Here is a 15922-nt window from a genome sequence, read left to right on the forward strand (position 1 = left end):
GTTCCTAACTCAAAGGTAGAACTTGGCACCAAAAATATGGCTTTAAATGGTGAATTCTTGACCCCTCTTGCTAAGTGAGAGCCCAGATGTGCTTGTGGTTTCCCCTCCGTCACACCACGAGCCTCGCCCCCCATCCCTTCGCCAGTGTGTTCCCCTGGTCTGTGGCAGAGCGCCTTCCCCGACCCCGTCCCCCAGCAGGGTGAGGGACCCTCCTCTGAGCCCCTCGATACCCTGTGCACAGCCCCTTCCAGACACCAACATCCCATCAAGTCACTGTGCTTTTCCATCAAACCTTGCTCCTGCAGGGCAGCAAGGAGATTCCGGTCATCTTTCTGTTGTGGGCCTCGCTCAGTATCTGACCTGTTGCTTGTGACCCACACATGTCTGCCGACTAAGGAAGAGTTAGGCGAATTCGGTATTTTGTCTTTGAAACGTATTGAATAACTTAGAAAAAAACACGGAGCGGCATCCCCTTAGTTTCTTAAGATCAAACAGCTTGCGTATCTCAGGGGTGCTGGGAAGGGGCTGGAGGTGGAAGCAGACAGACCAAAGTCAACTCCAGGTGAAAGCAAAACATGGGGGAATCCAGACAGGGACCTCCACCTACTCCTAGATCATCTCCGAGAAGACAAAGTCCTCCACCTCAGAAGAAACCAAGTAATAAGTTGACTTCCAAAGCCTAAGAGTCCTGCTGTCAGGGCTGCGGGGAGAGAGTGGGGGGGCCCTCTGGCTGGGGCTGGCGTGAGGTACTCACGGTGCTGGTGGCACCTGGCCAGGAGCTCCAGATCGTCCACGTGGTAGTAATCATAGCCCGAGGTTCCCAGAACTTCAAACGGCAGGTATCCTATGATCGGAGGAGCTCTGCCGAGCACAGTGGGGGTCATTCATCAGAGAGGAAGGACCGCAGGGCTTGCCGTGGTGGCCGACGAGGGGGCAGTTTGCATGTGTAATGATCAACCTGGGGGCCTCATTTCTCGAGAATAAGAGCAGGAAAATAATTTTGCAATGGTCAAAACCGGAGAGGCTGTGTTTTCCAAAGTGCTCAAAATTTTTTTGGCATTTAGATACTCAGTTCCCTTGGCCTGACCTGGCCCCGATAATCATAAATGTTGTCACTACTGAATAATTAAAAACAGCTATAGATTGGGTCAGCCCAACCCCAAAGTGTAATAAAAAAAATCAAAGGGTGGGAAGGGGAGATTTCTTGTTCTTAAACTGTGAAAAATGTCACGAAAGAAAGTAAGCAGATTGGGTTAAAGGGACCGAAGGGTGGTGAAAGAAATAAGATGAGAGTTTCCCTCACATCTGGTCCTGCCTGATGGGAACTGGAGAGGGTCCCGAGTGGGGTGGTGGGTGAGAGTATCCCGAAGATGTCCCGGGCTGAGATGCCTGGCTCTCCTGAGAGGCTCTGACCCAAACCCAGGACATATCCTCAGAGGGGGCAAATGCAGTGGAGGGAAACCTCCTGCCCCCGGCTGGGAAGCAGTTTCCCCGCTGCCAGAGGGCCCTTCTTGCAGAGACCAGGCCTGACTTTCCTCCCCCAAGGAGAGCCTGGCTCATGGAAACAAGCACTTGAAAAGCACCCAACCCAAATATGTTTTTCTTTTCACAAACCTGTGATCCAGAAATAAAAATTTCCATTCCAAGCTATGTCTTGAAGTGAATTCCTCTAAAGGTTTGTCAACGATGCACATTTCCTGTATTAAGAGGGAGAAAAATATTACTCGGGGTGCCAGATGCTCACCCCCGGTTCGTTCAAGAATGTACGGTCGGCAGCAGAAGTTAAAATCGTTTAGAGCAAGTCTCCAAGTTGTGTCGGACTGCAACTCCGCATCTGTAGCTAATTTTGGTATCAGATGATGCTAAATTTATTTCACAAGCTGCGGAAAAATACCTAAGAGCCAAAATGTCACACCACTCCCTTCCTATTATCTAGACGTGTGGTAAACATGTGGCAAATGGCTTTTCATCTGAATTTGAATTACTAATTTAACTCAGCATTCATGCAATGTTGAATTTGCAATGCTGAATTCATGCAATTCATGTTGAATTCATGATGTTAAATTCTGATGTGAAAGCAATCACAGATAAGAGACCACAGGCCAGCCCTCAATTTGACTCAGTTTTTACCTCTGCCTGCCCTGAGTGGTGTCAACAAGGACGTGAAGGGTAGGGAGGCTTACAGAGTTCTAGAAGAGCATCTCTGCAGGCTGACCAGCAATTCATGCTGCCTTCCAACAAAATGGCTCGCAGGGAACCAAAGTTCGGGGAAAGAGCTTGTGGGAATGTCACCATACAGAAACCAGACATTTAACATTCTCAGAGTCGGTGACAAGCTCGTTGAAATCTTATTCTTTCCCAGAAAGACAATGAATTACCCATCACTCAGTGTGACTCAGTGGTACTCGCTCCGCATGATAAATTCTCTCCGGGTACTTGCCTTTAAGAACTGTGGTGTTGCCAGGCGAACAGTGGCAATGAAGCAGACCTCCTTTCCCAGGGGCATTCGGCAGGGCCTCGAAAGGGCGCTGTCAAAGCCGTTACAGGAGGGGCTGGGCGCTGGGCAGAGGGGAAGAGACACAGGTCAGCCCTGGCTGGTGCAGAGCCAAGCCCCCACTGGGCACTAACTGAGAGGCCTCAGGTCCATCAGCTACCTCATTTTCATGGCGACTCGGGGACCTAGGTGCTACTCTCATCCCCACTGCACAGGAAGCCGAGGCTCAGGCTGGGAAGCAACTCGCACAGGCCAAACAGAGCTGGAGTTCGAGTGAGCGGCACGGTGCTCTGCCCCCGCCCCCCCCGCCACAGTCCTGCAGCCACGGCGCTTACGGAGCCGGGAAGAATTCTCTGCCAGCTGAGCAGCTGGCCCCGTGCTGCAGCAGGGCCTGGATGCGCACATCAGCCAGGGGCCTGAAGGACGAGCTGCATCGTCAGGCGGTGCTTCTGATACTGATGGGCTAGGGGAAGTCGCGGGTCTTGACACACGGTGACCCCGCCTCTGCCCCTGGCCCTGGAGCGGCCCACTTGGGATTCAAGGGCTTCTGTCCTGAAACCCCCCATCTACCCACCCCCCGGGAGCCCACGCTGATGCAGGGGCTTGACTGAGGAGATGGACTCAGGATTCAGGGTGGCCCCAACAGGTATGCAGCGTCCACAACAAAACTCGCCGCACAGGTGACAAAACCTGCTCACTGTGTCTTACGTATTCTTACAAGTCTGGGAAGCTGTGACTTCCCTTATTCCACAAATGAGGATGCTGAGGTCCAGGAAGCTTGTGTATATTAACTGAGGTGACTCAGAGTGGAAATGATGCAGCCGGGCCTCCACCCAGGTCTTGGGACTCCCAAGGGGGGCGCTGTTCTGGGCTCCTGCCTACCATGATGCTGAGACCAGGTCCCCAGGGACCTGGGGGAAGTACCACTTGGCATTAGCAGCAGTTTCCCTGGGAGCCGAACACCTGTCTTCATGGTGCCTGTGAAAAACTGCTTTACCTTCCAGGCCAGAGAAATATTCTGCTGTTTTAGGTGGAGTTTGCTAGGTGGGAAAAAGAGCCCTGTTCAGTATGAGAAAACTCACTGAATTCTCTCCAGATTCCCCAGAACCTTCGACATGATTGCCCCCATCCCAGGTCAGCTAATTCAGAAACTCGGGGTGAAGCCCAGGTATCAGCACTTTTAAAAGCCCGCCAGATTTACTAACGTGCAGCCAGGGTTGAGGATTATTATTCGAGATAAACTATACTACCTCTTTCTTTTTAAAATGTATTTGATTATATCCTGTACGTTTCTGAACTTGTAGATTAAGACAGAGTTATGTTTTCCAATCTGAGAACATATAAAGCGTCAGAAAACTAACTGCGTTCTAAAATGAAATCTGCGCAACTCTCTTTGGATTTTGGCTTTCCAGTAATCTTTTGTTTTCTATGTTTACAGCTTTCTAAGTGATTCTATCTATAATGGGTCTTCTATCTATAGTGGTCTTCTACCCACTAACATGAATAAATTCTTTTTACCAAACATAGTCTCTGAATGCATTCCCATAAATACTAATAAAGGTTTCCAAACATGAATATAAAGTGGGTAAAATAAAAAACCGTGGGCCTGAGAGAGTTTACATCTGTCAGTTGTTGGCTTCAACAGATTAATTTGCAGGGCGAGCCAAGGAAGTCATCAAGGGAAAGGAAAATAAGTCCACATAAGGGAAGGGCCTGCAGATGTGAACATCTGCGTAATAAAAAGAAAGACATTTAAAATACCCCAGATGTGAAAATATCCTCTCTGCTTGGATCTAACAGACATCTCCCGCCAGAAAACAACCTAATAAAATTCTCTCTTTCAGGATAGCAAGGCCTTCCAAGTGAATATCTGAGGACTTCCCAGGAATTTAAGAGAACGTCTCTTTAATCTGTCTCTAAACCATGAACTGGTTTGATCCTTTCGGCTGCTAAATTCACGTGCTCTGTCAGTAAGCGCCTTCCTCGGTGATTTACAGTGAAGAGGACAAGGTTGGGAACACCAGCCCCTGACCACTTCTTCAAGGGGCAGAGCCTCAGATCACGGAAATTAAGTGGATGTTTTGCAGACCTTGCCATTGGCCTGGGTGTCTCCCAAGGTGGTTTTACCAGTCCTTTTATAACTTCAAAGGCTTTAAAGATGGAAATGCACCCAGGAGGGAAATTTCATGATTGCTTATAGTCTGCACTTGATAAGCCAGATACTTAACAGAGGGGCCTGGAACTGAGCAAATTCCTTCTAAACAAGCTTCTCCCTCCACAAAACCTGAAGCAGATGAAGGCTTGATCAAAGGCGAATGTGAATCAAAGCTGAAAGTTGTTAACAGAGGGCAAGGGGAAAACCTTGGGGGAAAACCAGGGGGAAGAGGACACTTTCAACCTTTGGCCAGTTGCGTCTGAAATGACTTGTTCTCTCAGCAGGAGCCTTCTCACAAATTCTAGAGTCAAGGAGAGCAGGCTGTGCCCTGGGACCTCCTGGTAATAGGGAACACTTAGAGTAACTTCTCTGGCACTTCTTATCCCAAGGTGGTTTAAAAACATTAATTAAGGATTTAATTAGTTGTTTCGATTTAAGTCATAGAAAAAAATAGATCTAATTACAACTGGCCTCCCTAGCCTCTCAGAAGGATTAGCCACTCATTGCAGCATAGCCCCATCTTATCAGATCTCTGACTGCTTCCAGACTTTTCCTTTCCCCGCCACCCAACAGGCATGCGTGTGCACGCGCGCACGCGCACACACACACACACACACCGCACTCACAACCAACAAAAGTGATGAATGCTTGCTACTGATACACTCCCCATCCCTGCCCCCCAGAGTTACTCAAAAGTGATCTGAGCACAGCCTAGTGAATCACTACAGTGCGGCCTCACTGTTTTGTTTCAGGTGTAACAATAACATAACAATATTTTACAACATTTATATCTTGTGTAATTATAAAACCCAATATAGGGGCTTCCCTGGTGGTGCAGTGGTTGAGAATCTGCCTGCCAATGCAGGGGACACGGGTTCGAGCCCTGGTCTGGGAAGATCCCACATGCCGCGGAGCAACTGGGCCCGTGAGCCACAATTACTGAGCCTGCACGTCTGGAGCCTGTGCTCCGCAACAAGAGAGGCCGCGATGGTGAGAGGCCCGCGCACCGCGATGAAGAGTGGCCCCCACTCGCCACAACTAGAGAAAGCCCTCGCACAGAAACGAAGACCCAATACAGCCAAAAATAAATAAATTAAAATGGTGCTAATATAAAAAAAACAACAACCCAATATACTATCAAAGATAAGTAATTTTGTGGTTATTTGCCATGCAAAAGGATCCAGTATTTGTTTGCATCCCATTAATACAAATAATGAAATACGATCTGTTTTAAACTGTAATAAACTGATTTATAGTGCGGGGACCGCAATATACTAGAGATATATTTAATTGTTACCTCTGCCCTCCTCAAACACGTATTAGGACACAATCCCCAGAATAAGTATTTAACTTTGCATCAGATGTAAAGGAGACTCTGGGTGCCATAATTAGATTATTTCGAGGCAGACAGAGAGCCGTTATTCCCAACTGATTTAGTATGTTCTGGAATGGAGAAAATGTTCACCAAACTATACTTTTTAGTGATTTACATGTACATTTTACAGGGGACATGTTCTGTGTATAGTGAATAAATAGCTTCTATAGTATCCAAAAGAAGAAGTGACCTTGTCTTGCCCAAAGCTAAAGAGCTAGCCTTCTCCACGCGGCAACGGGGGCAAGGCTTCTGTCTCCAGTTCTGAGTGGGCGTCTTACCCACAGCAGGCGTCCAACATGTGTTTACTGAATGATGCTCTCACGAGGTGACCTTCCACCTCACAGCTTAAAGCCTAGTTCGGGAAGAGACCTTCTGATCCTCACCAGCAACCAACGCGCAGACCTTAAGACCCCAAGGTGGCTTCCCTTCCACAGCCCAGCCTGGTACTGCCGGTGGCTGGAGCACAGTGGGAGGGTGGCCCACGGACACGGTTCTGGTTCCACTGAGGCTCAGGCTGACTCACTGCCCTCTGATGCATTAACCCCGGTCAGAAGGACACCTGGGTGAGATGAGCTGCGAACCTGCTGTGAACCAGCACACGGCCATCACCACTCGGTGGAAAACAGTCAAGCGCCCGTCGTGGGCCTCGTGCTTGGAGAGATGCAGGATGTGAAAAGGGTCTACGGGGTTATGGATTCCCTTCTTTACTCCCAGATCGTTCATCACTGAAGCCTCTGATTTCTGAGATCCCGAAAGAACTTTGCCTTGGGCTGGCATTCTTAGGATTCCAAAACCGAGAGATCCCAAAGGTTCTCTGGAGAATAAGAATGATGAGGTCTGTCTCACCTGGCACCCGGGGCTGGCTTCCAAGTCTGCCTGATGACAGAGGTGAGCTCCCAAATCACTCATGATGAGGAGATAAGGATACCATGGGGGCAGGGAGACCCCAGGGGGTATGAGAACGTGCTTCCAAAGGGACAGGAGAGATGGAGGGAGAGGCAGGGATGGTGACAGGGAAGGTCAGCCAACAGCACAGACTGGGAATAAATGGAGAAAGAGGTAACTTTTTCTCCTCAGCACTGGTTCAGCCATCAGGCCCACACAATGGAGTATTCTGATCAGAGGTGGCCTGTGGATAAATTCGTTCCAACAGCTGTAGGAAAACACACTAACAGTCCACAAGGAGAGTGACAAATAGCTTTCTCTGCACTTCTTGGAACAAACGAAAAACAAATCTGGTAGGTGTCTGGGAAGACGTGAAACAGTCGATGAGGAGGTTTGTTAAAGGAGGAATAAAGTCCCTGAATTTCATTTGTGATAAATGTCCAAAGTGTTTGGGATGGAGTGTTAGAATGTGGAGGGAAAAGTTAATTTTCTGCACCTTCGTGAGAAATCATCTCTGGCTAATTACGCACTCTTTCCAGACTCTTTTTCTCTCTCTTCACGGTATCCTTCCCCCAGTGTGTTGTGAAAAGCCAGCCAGGTGACTGGGCTCTTAGGAGAGTGGCAGCAAAATAATCCCGTGCAGTTTTTAGCCTGGGCCACCACCCAACTTGCTGGGGTAATAAATGGTTCTTCTTTTCTTTCTGCCAGTTCTGTTTGGCATTTGGAAAAAAACAATGTCGGAGAAAGGCTGAGAGCCACACGGGGGAGCTGGGGGTTTGCAATGTGCTGGACTGAAAAAAAAAAAAAAAATCACCCTAATGGAAAAATACATGTCTTACTTGAATTTCTTCTTTCCCCTGGCATTCGTCAATTAAAATGAGTATTTGTCGGGGCCAGAAGCTTGTGAGGGCACAGATAAGATCTCCCCCAGCTGGTCGGTGCCCACAGGGCCTGATTACTGGCTGCTCAGGAGAGTGAACTTCCTACAGGCCCTCGTCCCCTCCTCCAAGTGGATATCTTGTGCACATTTTTATCACAATTATCGGACAACCCGGACAAAAGTTCCCTGCTCCCGGGCTGAAACAAGCAGAAAGATGGGGTTGATAAAGGTCTGACCATTCCTCACCACTCCATTTTAATAGATGCTCATGCGGGACGATGCCCTTGGGTAACGATTTGTTCTAGATCGTGATTCCTTTGCAATCTAATCTGGCAGCGATGACCGCTGCTGGAGAAGGACGCCGTGCATCGCCGTCTGGGTGGCAGGGACACTCCGCTTCTTACTCTTGGGCGCCTGGGACAGACAGATCAGACTTCCCTCCGTGAAGCTGTCCTTCTGTGCGAAGCTCACGTCCCCACTCCCAGCGAGGTCTGGTGGGCGTGCCGTTGGTTCCCTTCACTGAGACGTCTCAATTAGTTCAGCTCAGGAAAAAAAACAAAAACCCCAAAGCCATAAAGTGAGGCAGCCTACAGAAATCCCACAGAACATACGGCATCAAGTGTTGAAAGCTGGAAAGCGTCCACTTCTGCCAGCATTTCAAATCTGGTTGCGTGGTTAGAGGTGAGGAGGTAAAATGAGGGCAGGGAAACTTTTAGCCTCTGGCGTGTGGTTTCTGGAAAGCCCAGAGCGGAATGTTTGCTGAGGGTGACCTATCTGGAACCACACCAGCCACTTTTGAAATACTGCTTTCTGGATTTCAGTCAGATGCGCACTTAAATACAAGTCTGGGGGCGGAGGTCGGCTCACAGAGAGGACACTCTACTTCCAGACGCCAAGTTCTTTGAGGAACGGGGGGACCTGCTTCTTAGGACCCCTTCAAGCTGTCCCTTCTTAGGACTGTTCTTTATGCCTTTGAATATCATCTGGACGGTTCCTTCCCAATCAGACTGTAGGGCTGGGGCTACCTGACTTGGGTTGGGGGTGTATTTATTCGAAAGCTTAAAAAAAAAATCTGTTAGCAGACAAACATAGCCCCAAATAAAGTAATTTTGTTTCAACTCTATTCTGGAAACAGTGGGCAGAGCAGAGGTGGCCCAGGGGCTGCTCTGACCAGTGGTCCACCCCGGGGCTCCAGGCCACATGGCTGGGGTCAGAGTGGGCTTTTTATGGGGACAGGATGAGACATGTGATTCTACTTCCCAGCTTCGATTCCTACAGGAAGCTTCTCACAGAGCAGGACAGAAACTGTCCCGAAGTGAAACAATTCGAAGAAAACTACTTTCTCATCCCATTTCCTGACACATACATCTGCACACTGATTAAAAACCTAGGTTAAAGATGGGAAGTCCTGTCTGCCCTCCCTTCCCCTAGAACATCTGTGGCAAATGATGGAGTCCTAAGGAGTGACCAAGACGTGAGGATACGGATGCAGGGACATTCCATTTTGCTCAAGTATTCAGGCAATGGTTGGTGCGTTTGTCCCAGTGCCCAGGAGTCGGGGGCGGGGGGGAGGTAAGGTGGCACAATTGATGGGTGAATCTGGAAACATCCAATTAGAGGGTTTAAGCCCGTCAACAAGGGCAAAGGTGCTTTGCCCTCCCCTGCCCCGGCCTCCCAGGGTCATAGGGCCAGACGGATCCGAGCAGATGAAGCCGATGGCATCTTCGTCTACATGGTGTAAGCGTCTCCTATCTGGCCCCGTCCCACCCTCTCTTCCCTGCCCTGCAGCCGACACATTTCACCTGGAGCCTTTCGGCTTACGGCCCAGGGGGTCCCGTGGATGTAAGTTTGGGGTAGCAACCAGCACCTATCAGCCTGGGGTCCATCTATCCATCAGATGGGTTGGTGAGATGAGCTCTAGGCTGGGAGAGGGTGTCAAGGACAGTTCTGGGGGGGGGCTCCCGAGTGAGGGGCCTGGGGAAGACACCAGGAAGGGGGCCACTGGCCTCCCAGCACCCCGAGACCCCAGGTGGGAGGGGGTCAGTGGGGAGTGAGTGGAGGCCAGGGGTCAACTTCTCCGACCACTCAGCACTGCTCCAGAGGCCTGCCTGTGCAGACAGCTCACAGGGCAGCAGAAGGTAACACTCCAGTTTACCCAGTGTGTACGAAAGTGGATTTCATCTTCACTTTGGATTTAGGGACACAGAAGTGGCGGAAGCCCTCCAGGAAGGTGCTGGCCCTTCCGTGGAGTGCGCTCTGGGCTCAGTCTTATTAGTCAACTAATAAGAACCTGCTGTATAAAAAAATAAATAAAATTCAAAAATTCAAAAAAAAAAAGGAATGATGCCATGTATCGGGAGAAAACTATAATTTGAAAAGATACATGCACCCCAATTTCATAGCAGCACTATTTACAATAGCCAGGACATGGAAGCAACCTAAATGTCCATTGACAGATGACTAGATAACAAAGATGTGGTATATTTACACAATGGAATACTACTCAGCCATAAAAAAGAATGAAATAATGCCATTTGCAGCAACATGGATGGACCTAGAGATTCTCATACTGAGTGAAGTCAAACAGAGAAAGACAAATATCATATGATATCACTTATATGTGGAATCTAAAAAAAAATACAAATGAACTTATTTACAAAGCAGAAACAGACTCACAGACATAGCAAACAAACTTATGGTTACCAAAGAGGAAAGGGGGAGGGGGAAGGATAAATTAGGAGATCGGGATTAATAGATACACACTACTATATGTAAAATAGATAACCAACCAGGACCTACTGTACAGCACAGAGAATTATACTCAATATTTTGTAATAACCTATAAGAGAAAAGAATCTGAAAAAAATATATATTCATATATATACACATAAAGATACATATATAGGTATATATACATATATATATAAAACTGAGGGGCTTTCCTGGTGGTGCAGTGGTTGAGAGTCTCCCTGCCAATGCAGGGGACACGGGTTCAGGCCCTGGTCTGGAGGATCCCACATGCCGCGGAGCAACTGGGCCCGTGAGCCACAACTACTGAGCCTGCGCGTCTGGAGCCTGTGCCCCGCAACAAGAGGGGCCACGACAGTGAGAGGCCCGCGCACCGCGATGAAGAGTGGCCCCCGCTTGCCGCAACTAGAGAAAGCCCTCGCACAGAAATGAAGACCCAACGCAGCCAAAAATAAATAAATTAATTAATTAAAGAAAAACTGAATCACTGTGCTGTACACCTGAAACTAACACAACATTGTAAATCAACTATACTTCAATTAAAGAAAAAAAAAAGATGGGATGATGCCATTAACACCATCTCATGAGATTGCCTCCAGAATTCAATGAGACGACCGGTGTCAGGACTGAGCCCAGGGCCTGGTACTGAGGAAACACTCCTAAGGTGAGCTATTTTTATGATCCCATCATTCCATGTTTATTGAGAAATAAACCTACAGAATCAAATCTGAATGATTTCTTATGTTAAACCTTACTTTAGCAGCCAAAAATGGTTGAATGTTGGTGACTTCATAGGGTTCCATCTTAGAAATTCATTTGTCTGACATTTTTTGCTGTTTTAATCCAAGTGAGAACTATATTTCAGTTTTTCCACAATTACATTTGGAGACTCTTGTCTCAAGAAAGCTCCCCTAACTTTGGTTTGTTTAGCAGGCTCTGCAAAGACACTCTGGTTTTAAACTCTTGGTTTTAAAATTTCCACTTTCAATGCTGTGTGTTTATAGCAGTAACAGTTCCCCCCACCAAGAAAAAAAAAATCACACATAACTTCCACACATTCTTTCAGGCAAACAAACATTGTCTCAACTTGAAGTGAAAATAAAGCCTTGCTGGTTAAAAAAAAAAAAAAAGTCTCAGGTATGCACAATGAAGCCTGCCTATTTCCTTGAAATCCTCTAAAACGTGATAAAAGACAGGAAGCTTCAAAGCCACGTTCAGTAGCATCTTAATGAGAGTCGTGGAAATGTACATTCACAGGATAACGCTGCTCACCAGCCAATCACAACCCGGTACCCTTCATTAAGTGCGTGTGCTGTTGTCACGGAGACACGTGGGAGCAGCATCCCATGATTCCCACAGTCTCGGCACTCTGGGGACCCTTCCTTGCATGCGGCCAACTGGGATAGGCTGCTACCCCAGCAGCTGGCATTATGGCCACGGGACACATTTTAAGCAAATTCCAAACCACTGCTTATATTAATTCAAGGATAGAGGTGCCTGGCACCATAAAGCAAGAGGAGTGTCATTAAAATTCCTATGGAATGCCACGTAGTAGTACAATGGGGCAGTGTTTCTCAAAGTCCACGACCCTTTGCATCAGAACCCCTAGGTTCTTTTCCAACCGCTCAGTCCCAGCCGCGCCCTCAGGTGTGCTGAACTAGAATCTTCCAGGGGCATCTGAGAATCTGCATTGTAACAGGCTGCCTCACCCAGGGAACCACAGCACCGGGCAGGCACCACGTTGAGTTTTCCACGAGGTACCCCTCAGGTCAGTTTCTTTACTTAGTTGTGTGGTTCATTACACACGTGTCTCATGAGGTTCAGGAAAGCCTCTCAGATGAGTCAGATTAGACACGGGCAGGTCTTGGCTTCATCCCGCTTTGCCCAGATTTAGGGGCCCCCTTGGGAAGGCTGACCTGCCACCACTCCCAACCAGTTGGGCACCCCGAGCCCTAGGTGGGGAGCTTCCGCAAAGGGCCCCGAGTTGGCCAGGGAGCCCATCATCCAGGCATCAGCCCTGAACACTGGGCCTGGGGGATCATGCTATTTAGCAAACAGTTGGAGCCTCTTAAGCAAAGCATGTATATTTACGCAAATAACATACAACAGGGACCGTCATTAGGACTCAGTGCCATTACTTTGGCTGCTTCTAGTGGAAACTCCGGGACTCATTCGACGGGGGTAATAGACTGGACCGTGGGTCCAGAGTTAAACAACAGCAAGAGAAGCAGCACAAGTCAGCTGCCAATATCCACTCCCTTGTGTCACCCACCGGCCCACCCCCTCCTTCCCGGGGCTCTCCTTTCTGTATTTGTTTCCCTTTGCCATTTCTTCTCCTTCCCTCTTCTCTCTTTCTACCATTCCCTGTCAACACCTCGTTCTGTTCCCCCCGCCCCATCTTTGCTATTTTATGAAACGTTAGAGCTTTCAAAATTAGGTGTTTTGTGTTGGGTTTTGAGGACTGGCCACTCTGTGCCGGGCTCCCCAGTGGGGCTGCGTGTTGGGACTTGCGTTTCTGAATCTCTGGCGTCAGGCCTGCATCCCCATTTTGCCTGGGTCAAAAGTAAAACGGAGTGTTGAAGTCTGCTTGAGAGTTGCAGCCTGGGCTTGGACAATTAGTTATCTGGGTAATTTCAGAAAGCAAGATTTAACTGCTTGGCTTATGCTGCCTGATAATTCATCTAATGGAGATGGCTGGCTCCTCATAAAAGGACCATGTCCTGTGCATTAGGGCCAGACTTAGCAGAAGGGCCGTGGAGTAGAGCTATGAAAACAGGCTGTAAAAAGCAGCCTGTAAAAAGGAGGATAAAAATGCAGAAGCCAAGGTTAGGGATCTTCATGTGACAGTGAAGCCCTGTTTGGCTGTGTGTAGGCTGAACCCGTTCTTTATGAACCGTAAGTTGTTGCTCACAGCACAGAACTATTCCACTAGCCTGAAAATAAATAAATGAATACGGTGCCTCTCAGTGGGACTTCATGGGCTGGCATAAACAGGTGGGGATGCGTGTTCTTCCTGAATGGGAGATACCATTTAGGAGCACAAAAAAACACACTTGGGAACACAGAAATCCAAATGCAAATATGGAAAGCACATATGCTCCCCCTTCCTCCCGCCCCTACGTGCACGTTTGCGTGAGAAAAGCCACTGCCACAATTATACGACAATGAACGCTTACCATTGTTGTAAGAGCGAAAATTTCCTACAAATTTTATGTATTCATAAGTTGGAAATTCCTTTGGGTTCAAGCTGCCTCTGAGAAGATGGCAATAAAACTCTAAATCGTTGTCAGCTGGGCCATTAAAGGAAAAAAGGAGAAACGGAATGAGAGCATTACACTGATTCTAGACTAAACAAGCCGCATCTTGTGAAACTCACAGGGTTTGGTCAACACATGGCCGGGCTATTTCTCTCATTATGACTGACTTTCGGACATGGTTTTATAACCTTTGCAACACAGGTTTTTCCCCTCCGTAGTTTACAGATGTTTTGCATTCCATACTCGGACCCGATTAGTCTTAATTTGCTCACAGATGTCTGCGGTTGGTTCTGTCGGCCTTAATTAGTTCTGGTTGTTTTCATACTGTATATTAAAATAAAGCTGCTCAGATAGAGCTGCTCTCTTTAATTTAATCTTTCCACTTTGCTCTGAAGGAAAATCAGATGTACAATGGGACACATTATTCACGGAAAATGGACTAAGGCTTGAATAAGTACAAGGCACCCTTGCTACTGCCATCAAAATACATGCTTCATTAAGTGACCAGACCAGCTTTCTATCCAGGCTGCCAATTTTGACAAAAACTTTAAAATTCCATAAAACCTGCAAATGTATATAAATAACCAGATGAAAGCCTCAAAAGAGAATTTGGAGTTTTGACCTAATTATTCAGTTTTTAGTTGGTTACTTAGTATCATAAATACAAATCTAGCCTCATAGTGTCCTCCAAAATAAGCAGATTATTCACTTATTTTTGTACCCTTTATTACTAAAAGGCTCTCATGTGGGGAAAAAAAAAAGGGATCTCTTGTATTCCATGCAAAACAAGTTATTATTCTTAAGCTCTGTGCTTTAAAATTTTCCGCATAAAAGTTCAACGTCTTACATATTCCAAACTCCGGTTTTAGCTTTGAACTTAAAATATACCTCTAAGGATCTTGGAAATGTTCTGAGTCACAAGGAAAATTATTTTTAAAATTAGTCCTCCCTTCTTAATTCATTCTAACCTCCTTTCAAAAGTGACATTCTCATCTTTCTATCTCGTAAAACCAGTGAAGTTAAACTTACATTTTAAGTGTTCTGGGGAGGGGGAGTCCGTCACGAGCATATGGGAAGAAAGCATTTTGTAGACTTCTGAGTGTTCTTGTTCTGGAAGGAAACGTAACAAATTCTGATCCGTGACATCCGACTGGAAAAGAAAAGAAAGAACCAAGGCACACATTCCACAAAGACGAAAAATAAAAGCAAAAGCAAAACCTGAAACTTCGTGACAATTCAGAACTGGTTTCTGAAATGAGAAGTTCCAGATCTGACTTTCTGTGAAGACTCTGTAATTTTGAATTGTAATCTAAAAGGGTTTACCTGCTCAAATGCAAACGTGCTATTGCCTGTGGGCCTGAGAAGGAACTAAGACTCAAGCCAGACAAACACGCATCGGAGCCCCGTGTGCTGACAACAGCCCCGTGTTCTGTGGGGCGGCATGGCTGGCGTGGAGCCTCAGCTCGAGGCCAACCACACACATGAAGGCCCCTGAAGAGCCCATGGGTTCCTTCTCCGACCTCTAGGCCAGCAAACGGCTGTTTACTTCTAAAGGTCTCTAATCAAAGGAACTGTACTTTTTTTCTGAGGACCTGGGCACCCGTGGACACAAAATAAATACAATGGAGTCTAGACTCAGTGTCATCCAACAGAACGGTCTGTGATGATGGTCTGTAACCTGCACGGGCCATTAGGGAAGCCACCAGCCACAAGGCTTCGGAGCACCTGAAACAGGGCTAGTGTGACTGAAGACAGAATTTTTTTTTTTTTTTTTTTCGCACCGCACAGCTTGTAGGATTCTTAGTTTCCCCATCAGGGATTGAACCTGGGCCCCGACAGTGGAAGCACCGAGTCCTAACCACTGGACTGCCAGGGAAGTCCCTGAAGACAGAATTTTTAATTGTATTTAATTTTAATTATTTTAATTGAAATTTACATCACCACATGTGGCCGGTGGCTCCCATACTGGACAGTGCAGGTTGGAGATCACGGTGGGGAGAGAGAGGAGACAGGAACTTCCCTATCCCTCAATAAACTCACCCCCTCCTACAGCTTCAAACACGGTCTGTGCACACCCTTTCATTTGCACGCCAAGGCAACTCGCTCTTGGGTGTGCTGACTTCACATT

The 15922-nt window shown here is 47.4% G+C and overlaps 1 protein-coding gene across 11 annotated transcripts in view; it reads right to left on the bottom strand.

The window, feature by feature from the left end:
- The window catches only part of NPAS2 (neuronal PAS domain protein 2), a 191373-nt gene that overhangs the window by 31271 nt on the left and 144180 nt on the right, over positions 1–15922 (bottom strand). For 10 of the 11 annotated variants that reach the window (XM_036873516.1, XM_036873515.1, XM_036873507.1 and 7 more), the window contains 5 exons: positions 14824–14944; positions 13714–13827; positions 2441–2559; positions 1615–1697; positions 755–861 (listed from right to left, as the gene is read on the bottom strand). In XM_036873516.1, coding sequence (XP_036729411.1) covers positions 755–861; positions 1615–1697; positions 2441–2559; positions 13714–13827; positions 14824–14944 — 544 coding nt within the window. The remainder of the gene's footprint in view (positions 1–754; positions 862–1614; positions 1698–2440; positions 2560–13713; positions 13828–14823; positions 14945–15922) is intronic. The other variant, XM_036873520.1, reaches the window with a different exon arrangement.

The sequence above is a fragment of the Balaenoptera musculus genome, chromosome 13 (assembly GCF_009873245.2).
Source record: "Balaenoptera musculus isolate JJ_BM4_2016_0621 chromosome 13, mBalMus1.pri.v3, whole genome shotgun sequence".
In the NCBI taxonomy this organism is placed as follows: Eukaryota; Metazoa; Chordata; class Mammalia; order Artiodactyla; family Balaenopteridae; genus Balaenoptera; species Balaenoptera musculus.